The sequence below is a fragment of the Equus asinus genome, chromosome 27 (assembly GCF_041296235.1).
Source record: "Equus asinus isolate D_3611 breed Donkey chromosome 27, EquAss-T2T_v2, whole genome shotgun sequence".
NCBI lineage: Eukaryota > Metazoa > Chordata > Mammalia > Perissodactyla > Equidae > Equus > Equus asinus.
This window is the reverse complement of record NC_091816.1, coordinates 3,985,528-3,997,211: the sequence shown is the minus strand read 5'-3', so window position 1 is coordinate 3,997,211 and position 11,684 is coordinate 3,985,528. Positions and strand designations below refer to the sequence as shown.

Below are 11,684 nucleotides of genomic sequence, written 5' to 3'. Positions count from 1 at the left end.
GTAAACATCTGAGGTGATGCAGGTGTTAACTGACTTGGTGTTGAGAACCCTTTCACAACGTATACACATATGAAATCATCATGTTGTACACTTTAAATGTATGACAATTTTATTTGTGAGTTGTGCCTCAATAAAGCTGAAAAAAATAAAAGAAAAAAAGGAAAAAAATTAAAACAAATAAAAACAAAAGTTCCCCAAATAATTATAGTGTTAGCAGAAGTACTGGATTGTCTGTCACTCCAGGGTGACTATGTGGAAGGTTTTTCTTATACACAATTATCAAAAATAACAGCAGCAACAAAGCAACAACGAGTTATGGAAAAGTGTATTGAAGAAAAAGAGGAGGATCTCGTTGCTCAGCATTAGAGGGGAGTTAAAATGGTCCACTCCAATGGTTTTCACACTGCAAGTTGTGACTCGTTCGTGAAGTTCTGGAGTCAGTTTAATGGGTTGTGACCAGCCATTTTTAGAAGACGAGAGGATAGAACACAATAGAATGGAAAACTTAGCACATAAATCTAGCAAGTTTAACTGTCTTTTTGAAATGTGTGTTTCAGTGATATATATATATATATATATATATATATACATTATTTATATATATCTCTGACATATATATGTTTATGTACAATAACTGAAACAAAAATGTGACACACTTTTATGTGTGTGTGTGACTTGGTGACACAGGCTATACAACAAAGGCAAAAATAAAATAAGTAAAAGGGAGCACTGGTCTAGTCCCACTACCTGCATGCCTGTACAATGTGCCTCCTAAGTGGTCATCTTGACTGTCCTTGAACGTTCTCACTACTTATTCTCTCTTTGAATAAGTGCCTTTAATTGTGCTGAGTCAAAATCTGTCTTCCTGGGGCTTACTTATTGTACTGGCCTTACTTCTACCCCTGGGCACTTTTCAGACAAGCCTGACTTCTCTTCCACATAATAACCCTTCAATATTTAAACTGAGATGTGTTGTCCCTGCTAAGAATTTGCTTCACCTTGTGAAGAACTCCAAGGCTCCAGCTGTCCCTCATTGGCTTTGGGAACCTTCGCTGACAGATAGCTCTATGCCCCCACAAGTTTCGGCTGCATATGGTTCTTGAAAAGTCATACAGAATTACGTCAGTCTGAAGAGAGAGGAGCCAGAGGTGACTGTACTCTGCTCTGGAAAAGAAAATAGAGGAGGAGCTTTTGGGGTGGCCACGTGTATCATTTGCAGCACTACATCTGGAATCCGGGCAGCACATGCGAGAGTCCTCCTTGCTTCCAGCAGCTCCACTTTGAGAATGACTGAAATATGCCAGTGTCACAACTCTCAGAAGCACGCACTGAGTGGGTGGGAGCCAGGAGTACGAGGAGATGGTTCACAAAGACTTATTTTGGCTTTAGTCATAGATTTTAGAAACACACACGTTACTATAAATACATACAAATATCTCGTGCTCACTTCCTGAGAAAAACATGTTAGTTTATGTTCATAAGTGTTTTCTTTTTAAAGAAGCTATAAATACCAGGGAGTCAGTATCTGAATCTGAACAGCTAACTAAAATTTTAAAAAAGAAAAAGCTTATCTTCAGTTCCTTTTTTAGGAAACATTGCAAATATAGAGCGATGGCTTAAGCAAAGACAGCTGTTTCATCTCACGTGCAAAAGCATCATTTAAAAAGAGGCACTTTTAAAAAATGGTTTTGGCTGTAATGCTTTTCAATAAAGTTGTGAATTTTTCCCCATATTTTGACTGAAAGGCTTTGAAAATGTACTTCTTCACATTTTTTTTGGAAATTTTATTCCTTCAGAATTTATAATTAGTTCCTCTCTACAGTCAAAAATAAATGTCAGAATCAAAGTTTCTAAATAAAATACCATTCTATCTCATCAGCAACAATTAAAGATTGAAAATACATTTAATAAAATTTACTGAAAGAAAAATATTTACTGATTAATTTTAAAAAGGGATTAACCACAACTCCAGATAGAGTGGAAATCTAGATTAACTTTTTTATAAAAATATGGAATATAATAAAGACCCCCAAAACAATTAGTGGAGAGAATGTTTGGCATTTCAGTTGCCAAGTATAAAAAATGGAGATTTTCACATCCACTGAAAAGAAACAAGATGGCCGCTGACCATGTTTCCTCCTTGTGTGTCACTTAGGCTTCTCTAGGCATCAACATTTTCCTTGTGTAAAATTATTCCAAAACTATTTATTTAAAGTTTATTTTGTGCCAGGCATTGTTGTGAGTTCTGGGTTTACGCATAGGTAGGGGAAAGAAATGTTGATTTCTGCAGTCAATGCTGATTTCTTGACAATCATTACTGAGAAAGGATAAAGAATTAAAACTACATTTTTTACTTCTCTTCTGAGCTCCAGATTCGTATATTCAACTATCTTGTTGGCTGTTTCTAAGGCATTTCAGATTTATCGTGTGTGTAGCTGAACTCTTGACCTTTCTCCCAAATCCTCTCCACTTTCACCTGCCCCGATCAGCCTTCCCCACCAAGGAGCCCAAGACTTCACCTAGAAGCCACCGTTGACCCTTGCCCCTCCTCCATTCAATTCATTGCCAAGTCCCTTTGAGTTTATTTCCAAAATACATTTAGAATAATATGCTTGCTATCTGAAACCGTAATTGTTCTCTTTACTTGATATCTTTGACAACCCAACAGCCAAAATAATTTAAAAATTAAATTAAAAGACTCCAGCAGTTTATGTTCCATGCTTAAACCTTTTAGCGACTGCCCATTGCACTTAAGATAAAATTTTAACATGGCCTTCAACACTCTACATCATTTGGCCCCACCTACCAATCTAACACCATCTTCCTCTCTTCTCCTCATTGGTTTCTGTTTTCCACCTGCATTGTCTTTGTGTCTGTCTTCCTGCCCTTCAAACTCATTCTCACCTCAGGGCCTTTACACAGGATTTCCTTCTACATCCAAAGCTCCTTGCCATGCTCCTTTCCTGGTTAATTCCAACATTTACTTCAAGGAAGACTTTTGATGACTTGAACAATTTAAATGAAGCCTCACTTTGTTTCCTTCTTATGTAACCTGGTGCTTTTCATTTTCTAACACTCATAAAAATTTTCTTCATATCTTTATATGTTTACTTATCTAAAGTCTCTTTTCTTCTCTAGACCTCATGTTCCACAAATACAGGGACCATGCCCATTTCTCCCAATGTGCTCTCAAGCATATAGCATTGCATCTGATGCATAGTAAGCATTCAACAATTTACTCGAGAGCAGGTCTATAAATCAGTGAATAAATACATGAAAAGTAAAATGAGTTGTGGTAGAATTTTCAAACTATAGGAGATAAGTACATAAATAATGAGCATAATCAGGAAGGTACGCAATGGTAGAAAAAGACACAGAATTTAGTATCAGAAAATGAGAGTCCCAGGGCCAGCTCTGTCACTGAATTAGCTCCAATATTTTGGGAAACTTAACTTCTGTGATTCTCAGTTTTCTCATCTGTAAAATAAAGACAGTAATACCAGTGATGTTGTGAAAATCAAACGAGATAATATATATGAAAACACTTTGTAAACTGTAATGCAGTCTAAAATTTTTGTTTTTAAAACGAAAATATCCAGGGATAATTCAGTTGAAGTTTAAGGTACAAATTTGCTGTGGCTGGCTTCTGTACTCATATTCAGGAAGTTACCAGGGAGATAAATTGGTACACAAAGGCAGCATTGATGTAAATTCTGTGTGCTTACTTTCTTTCACTTATTCATGTAATAATCCAATAAATATTCATGGGGTGCATTCTATCTACTGGCCACTGTACCTTTATATCTCTTGTGCTTTAAAGATGCAAATTAAAGTGTCATAATTTTTCATCTAAAAAGGTAAAACTGGAGTACTGGTGATGCAAACTAAAGAGGAGGTAACCCAGCAAAGCATCAGAAAACCTTCCAAGAGGAGATTTGGGGAATAAAGAACTCTGGAAATGAATTCAAGTTCATCCCTTGGGCAGGTTGTTTAGCCTAATTTCTTACTTGTGCTGAAAATGGAAGTCAATAATATCTATCTCGAGTAATTTGGATAATACGTATAGAAAACTAGGTATGCAAGTCACTTAATAAGTTAGTTTTCTTCTTTCCCTTTGTTTTCTTAAATTTCCTCATCAGACACAAAACTAACCAACCACATTTATTACTGGCAAACAGACATTCAATCTCTTTGTATGATGAAAAAATAACAGAAAACTGGTTCCCAGCAGAAAATACAGTAGTCCAGAAGCTGCCTCTTTAAATAGCCTTCATTATTTCCTGTCTCTACCGCAGAAAGCAAAAATTCTGTAAATTGCCTATATGATATGGTCCTGTGACAAGCAATTTGTGAATCTTGAATCTTTTCAGATCCCATTGTCCACATCATTCATTAAAGTTTTCATACAAAGAAGAGAAAAAACAGGGTGACATCAATAAAAAGCTTTGTAAGCACATATGGAGTTACCTTTGGCAAAGAGCATCAGCAAATCATAACCTTAGGGCTTGTGTCACATTTTTGGGAAACAGAAGTTGACATTATTTCCCCATGGATGGTCTTGTTCTCTAAACAATTTTGAAACGCCTTAATCTCTCAAATTCATCTGAATGCTTTCAGGCAGTGCTCAAGGAGAGCTGCTCAAGGTCACGGAGAAACATTTTTCAGGCTTTTTGAAGGCAGAGCTTGTAGCTGATTTCAGAGCAACACAGTATAGTCTAAAAGCATGGGCTTTGGAGTTGAATAGCCCTGGTTTCAAGTTCTTATTGTAGGTGAAGGATTTGCAGGATGAGTTAGTTTCCTATTGCCACTGCAACAAATTACCACAAATTTAGTGGCTTAAAATAACACAAATCCTTCATCTTACAGTTCAGGAGGCCCGAAGTCTAAACGGGTCTGCAGTGATACATTCCTTCCGAAGGATCTAAGGGACAACCTGTTTCTTTGCCTTTTCCAGTTTCTAGAGGCTGCCTGTATTCCTTGGCTCATGGCCCCTTCCTCCATCTTCAAAGCCACCAGTTTAGCATCTTCTTTCCCCTCTGACTCCTGCTTCTCTCTAATAAGGACTCTTAAGATTACATGGGCCAACCTAGATAATCCAAAATAATCTCCATGTCTCAAGATCTTCAGTATATTTACACCTGGAAAATTCCTTTTGCCATGTAAGCCCCTTTTGCAATATCAGGTTCCTTTTTGTCTATATTCAGAGGTGCAAGGAATCAGAACATGGACACTTTAAGGGACCATTATTTAGCCTTCAACAGGGAGTAAACTGTCGTTGGCTCGGTTCTCTTATCTGTAACAAGAGGATTGCAATAGTTCCCACTGCATAGGATCATTATGGGAAGTAAATAGAATTGAACACACTGTTATTTAACACTTTATGAAAACACATTAAGTGAACCAGAAGCTGTAGATGCATTAACGAGAAGGGTAGATTTGATCCCTGCTTTTGATGGAGACAGACTTTAAATGAGTAATCACAAAAATAAATGTATGTTTGAAAACTGTAGTTAAGTGCCGCTAAGAAACAGTAAAGGGTACCCTGGCAAGGAGACTTGATCTAATCTAGAAGGATCAGAGAAGCCCTCACTAGGCAAGTAGCTTTATTTGAAATTTTATGAATAAGTAGGAGTTATCTATCTGAGGTAAAAAGTAGAGAAGAACATTCCAGAACGAGGAAAAGTCTGTACAAAGACCCATGGCCAGAATGAGCATGTGCCCTCCAGGAACTGAAGGCCCAAAGGCATGGGTGGAGAGTGGCAGATTACGATGCTGCAGAAGCAATCAGGGACCAGAGCAAGTCGTGCTTAAAAAGTTATGTTAGGATTGGGGAGCTTATCCTAAGAGCAGGACCAAGAGCTGTCTGATCAGACTGCTTATTAGGAAGCACTGCTCTGGGTGCTGTGTAGAGAATGGGGGGCGAGAGGAGAGCAGGGAATGCCGGGAAAGAGCCTCGGTCACAGGCTTGGTGAGAGAAGATGGAGTGTCACAATGTGGGCTCCCAAGGAAGCAAACTCCAAGAAGGAGGTCAGCAGGCGGGTGATTGATCACGGAGTGCTCTTGGCATCAACGCCTGCAGATGGGAGATGGACAGGATTGGGCAGAGGGAAGTCTCAGCTGACAGTAAAGGATGCTCTGAAGTGTCCATGGCCCTTCAGATTTGGGAGGAGAAGAGTGGGGTTTTACACCCTTGTGTCCATCAGTCACTAGATACCGCTGCAGCAGGAAGTGGGGCCAGCTTCTTCAGTAGTGGCAGTCCCTGAAGGGGGCTGACAGCTGAGCATCTGGGGAAATCTTAAACAGAGTTCCAGGTTGTGCATCGCAGCATCCACCACATGCAGGCTTGCCTAAACAGTGTCAGTAAGAATGGAGAGAGAGTGGATAGAGCTGAGAAACATTTTGTAGACAGACTTGACAAAAGTCAGTGGTAGATATATGGAGGGGATAAACTCAGATGGAGGAGGAAGAGAAGGAGATATCAAGGATATCAAAGATTGTAGCTGGGTTTCTGGCTTTTATAACTGAGCAAATATTTATATCATATTTATATATGTATTGATTAGTTAAATAAATGAATATATACCTCACAGCACAAGGATAGACTGGGAATCAAAACTTAGGAGTAATTAATGAATAGGGGATAAAAAGCATGAGTTATATAGGAATCGTCTCAAGAAAGAACCATAGCATGAGAAAGTTGACAAAGCTTTGAGGAATGACAGCAACTAAGATGGATTATGCTAATTTCTTGGCACTTGATAAAAACTCAGTAAAAATACTTATTGATATGATAACTATTTTTTAATTTTTTTGTGTGAGGAAGATTGACCCTGAGCTAACACCTGTTGTCAATCTTCCTCTTTTTGCTTGAGGAAGATCACTGCTGAGCTAAATGTGCCAACCTTCCTCTATTTTGTATATGGGACACTGCCACAGAATGGCTTGATGAGCATGTATAGGTCCGCGCCCGGGATCCAAACCCACAAATCCTGGGCCACTGAAGCAGAGTGCGCGAACTTAACCAATATGCCACTGGGCTGGCCCCTAATAGTTTTTCCTAGTAGTGAGGGAGATGGGCTGCCGCAAGACATGCCATATATGCCAGTAAATCCATAGTCATAGTCACAGGACATAGGGTCTTCCATGGAAAAACTGGAACAAGCATCAGCTGCCATGTTTGGTGAGTTGAACACCAGCTCACCTAGAAATGCCTTTCAAGGCAGCATCCTTCAGGAAGGAGAGCATGCTGGGCTCCCGTCTGTCTTTCATTCCTCACATGGGAGCCTTCAGCAATCCTTTTGACGTAACCTTCTCAACATGCCCAGAATCCGCCCAGTTCTTCCCACCTGTGCGACGACTTCCTTCCTGGCCCTCATCATCTCTTGCCCGGACTCCTCTAAAAGTCTCCTACCCAGTCTTTTTGCTCCCCATGCCCTGCTTGCCTCCCCAAAGTCTATTCTCTACTAAGAAATGACAGCTATTTTTTAAAATTATAATTAAAATCTTGCCATTTCTCTGCTCCAAATTCCCCAAAGACTATCTATCTTCTACAGAGTAAAAGCTGAATCCATGACAAAGCCTACAGGTGTGCTCAACCTGGCCCCGCCCTCTTCCCACTGCCCTCTCACCCTGGCCTCACTTCCTCCCACTCTCCCTGGCTCTGCTCCAAGCACACTGACCTCCTGGCTCTTCTTCACACACTCCATGCATACTCTTATCTTCAGGCCTCTACACTTGCTGTTCCCTTCGCCTATGGCACCCTTCCTCTAGACATTGACACAGCTTACTGCCTCACCTCCTTCAGGTCTTTGCACAATGTCACATTAAAAGAAGTGGCTCTTGAATATCCTAGGTTAATTTCAACCCTCCCCTTCTTCTCCTGTACAACTCTGCTTCATTTTTATCCATCATAGGTATTACTTTCTGCCACGATCTGTATTATAAATGCACATTGTTCTGTTGTTGATTTCCCGGTGGAATGTAAGCTACATTAAGGTAAGGTAGGGATTTCTTTTGCTGTTTGGTTTGGGTCTGGTTTACTGTTATATTTCCAATACCTAAAAATGTCCTAGCTAAAAGTAGACCTTTAACAAAAACTGATCGAATAAATGAGTGACTAAATCAATGAATATACAAGAAGAGTCTCCACCTCAATTTCCTAGTGAGGTACCTTCCCCACTCGCTCTCCTTTTGTGCGTTTTCTAGATCTGGCTTGACTAGATGAAGGAAAATGAAGACCAGCCCTTGGAGCACTGGAGACAGCCCTGTTCTTAGCGTACTAGAAAGTGGACCAGGTGGAAGGGCCATAAAGAGAAATCTCTGGGGCCCTGTGAAGTTGACATACATCATTTGGTTGAATGTAAGTGCTCCATACATCAGTAGGGACACTGGCTGGCTGAATATTGTGGAAGTTGGGAAGAACAAATTTAAATCCTTCCAATGAAGATATTGATTGCTCTATGTCTGCGTGATGCCAAAATCAATGTTAAACAAAAAAGTCAACTCATTCCTTTTGAATACTATGTACATAAAGCAGCTGATTAACTTTTTCTCCCCACTTTTTTGATAGTATTGTTGTTGATAAATACAGAAGCCTAAGGAGATATTGTCTATTATTATTATTATTAAATTATAATTTTATTCAATGATTATAGATTAGCACTATACACTATACACAGTCTCTGAAAGGTGACAGTTTCCGGCAGTGTCATGTCAGTGTTTTGTAGGTAAACTCCCTTTCCACAATCAGGTTTCCTCCAAATTGACATCCGTGATTGTTAAGCTTTCCCTTAACAGCTCTGGAGTTTCCCTGGATAGGGACGTCCAAAGGGCACTGGTGTGGGCTGCCAAACATCTGGAGTACACTGTAATGACTTCTCTGGAAATTAAAACTCTCCCGCAGTTAGCAGAACGCTTTGTTTTGCTGTTTGGAAAGATTTCAAGAGTTTAGGCTACCTTGTTTGTGTCTTATCTTTGTACTTTCCTGGTTTCAGCTGTTTTTTAAAGAGGGTCCCAAGTCTCTGTAATGTTTTGGCCACAAATGAGGTAAAAAGAAATCCCCACATCCCTGCCGCCTTACCAAACACAGCTTTCCGTCACATTTTGCACAAGAACAGGATATTGGCAATTCAACTGTTAAAATTTTCTGGGATTATTCTTCCTTGAGATCACTCTGATGTCACCAGTGTAATTTGAGCCAGGAGCCTTTGTTCACGCTTTAAATAGCAGTCCCGGAATGAGTTTGCTACAGACTCTGGAGATCCAGAGCTGAATTCCTGAAGATCTCCCATCGATGAAAGCCAAGCCCAGCCGCCAAGCCGTCACCATGTCCACTTCGCTGCGAGTGAGTCCGTCCATCCATGGCTATCATTTTGACACAGCCTCGAGGAAGAAAGCCGTGGGCAACATCTTTGAAAATATAGACCAGGAATCCCTACAGAGGCTCTTCAAAAACTCTGGGGACAAGAAAGCAGAGGAGAGAGCAAAGATCATTTTTGCCATAGATCAAGATTTGGAGGAGAAAACACGAGCCCTGATGGCCCTGAAGAAGAGGACGAAAGACAAGCTTTTCCAGTTCCTCAAACTGCGGAAATATTCCATCAAAGTTCACTGAGGCCAAGAGAGTGGATAAGGACGTTATCCAAGAGTGGACATTTAAAGACCAAGTGAGTCTGTGAGACCCAAACACATGCAGCATTTTGTTGCTGCCTTGCGAGCTTCTGTTCCGTCGGGACTCTGGAGGCTGGAAAGGAACAGAAGAAACTAGTTCCCAGGTCTCCAGCTAATTTCATGCCTGTGCTGTTACAGTGGAGAAGAAAATGCTTTCAGCAAGGATTTGAAAGCTCTCCCTGTGGGAAAGGACTGATGCTGGTGTCAGGAGAAGAGTCTGGACAGATGTAATGAGAACTGAAACCGAAGATAACAGACGGCTGGGGAAGAATTGCAGCCAGGGTCTTTGTCCGGCCCTGGGACTTAAATTCAACCTGAACTTCTTTTCCTTAATCAAACTCAGTAGAGGGAGGGAGGAGGGAGAGGGGGACACCTAGAGAGAATACTATGCTCCAACTGTTTACGGAACTCTTATTTGAATGTGGCCAAGCTTCAATGTTGTCTATTGGTATAGATTTTTAGAAATAAGTAATTGATTATTTATTTGCATTTATTACAATGCCTGAAAAAGTGCACCACATGAGTGTAAGAACAAATTCAAGAAACTGCAATACTTTCAGCAGCTCAGTAAAACCGTACGCCACCTTCTGGTTTGTAAAGGGTTTTTATACATTTCAAACTGGTTACACAAAATTTGAAATAATGGGGTCCTTTATAAATCTGAAGTACTGTGAAAAAATTTTATAAATTTTTTATCTTCTAACTAATGATAAAATATAACCTAATTAAATTTCTTACAGTTACTGCAGTAAGCATTAGGAAATGAATATGATACACTAAATGGTTTATGAAGATGTTATGGTTTCTATAATTTATTATACATAACAAATGATATGCAACCGTAATAAATTATTATAAACTTAGCTGCTCTTGGTCTGTGATGATTGGTCTCAAAGGAAAAAAATAGGATGGTAAATTCTTCTTATTATAAAATATTATAAACTTTCCTAAGGATTTTACTCTAAGAGTAAAAGGTGCATTTAGAGTAGCTTTACATAATTGCCAGACTTTTCAAAACAAATTCTTATGTAAAATATCTAGGCAATTTCTCTGTCCCAACTTTGAAATATAAGATATAGACATAGAAATTCATGAATTGACTCATCAACATTATTGTTTCTGTATCCATTGAGGGTGAGTTTTAAAAAAGTATTTTCTCTCCATATTTTTGAAATTTTTCCTCTGTGGCTACAGTAGCTGTGTATATTTGTACATTTATTTTTTCCCAAAACAATATATTTTGGGGTTAGAGTCTGAATTATGATCAAGATTCTGTGGGTTACCAATGTTTATTGAATATAAACCAATATGGGAATAACATGACGGTCTTTTGGCTTATTTCCTCATAAAACTATAATAAAATATTTTTAAGAAGGCGTGCATCAATGCCTGCTGCACTTTCCTAGCAGAAAGAAATAAAAAATTGCCTAGAAATCAAGCATTTCAGAACCTTCTACCAAGATTTCTGAAGCTGCTGATCATAGTAAAACAAAAGAAGTGAGCGATCTAAAATCTTTTGGGAGAGTTAGAAGTCAGGATTTTAAACAGTAAATTTTTAAAAAGAAAATTAAGTGGTCAAATCTGTTTTCAAATATTCATTTACTGAAGATAATATAAAAGCACTCCATTAAGAAGGAATTTTTACATCAGAGCATCCACGGAAACCACAAGTGAATGTGCATAATTTTGCGGTATGTGTGTGTGTGTGTGTGTGTGCATTTTTCTGGGAGGAGCATTTATAATTTCCATCAAATTTGCAAAGTCACCTATGACACCAAAATAAATTAAGAGCAAAAGAGGCAGAGTTTTGACAGTGGGAGGCTCAGCTGGTGATGGTGTTTTGAGATTATCAAAGTGAAGTTTGTAAAGAGGGCTTCTGCTCCGTGACCCCATTTCTCCATCCTTGCAACCTGAGCTTGCTTAAAGATCGAAAGTCTTCTTTGCAGGTGCTAGGAATGAGCCTCCTACCTCTGATAGGGCCTGTCAGTGACACATTTTCTCTGTCTGGAATCCCC

At 39.3% G+C, this 11,684-nt stretch overlaps 1 protein-coding gene across 1 annotated transcript; it reads left to right on the top strand.

Moving 5' to 3' along the window:
- The first annotated feature begins 9,236 nt into the window (after positions 1-9,236).
- TCIM (transcriptional and immune response regulator) lies at positions 9,237-9,748 on the top strand. The gene has a single exon (XM_044751028.2). It carries the CDS (start codon positions 9,293-9,295, stop codon positions 9,611-9,613), a length of 321 nt encoding a protein of 106 aa, XP_044606963.1. The 5' UTR covers positions 9,237-9,292; the 3' UTR covers positions 9,614-9,748.
- Positions 9,749-11,684: the final 1,936 nt, after the last annotated feature.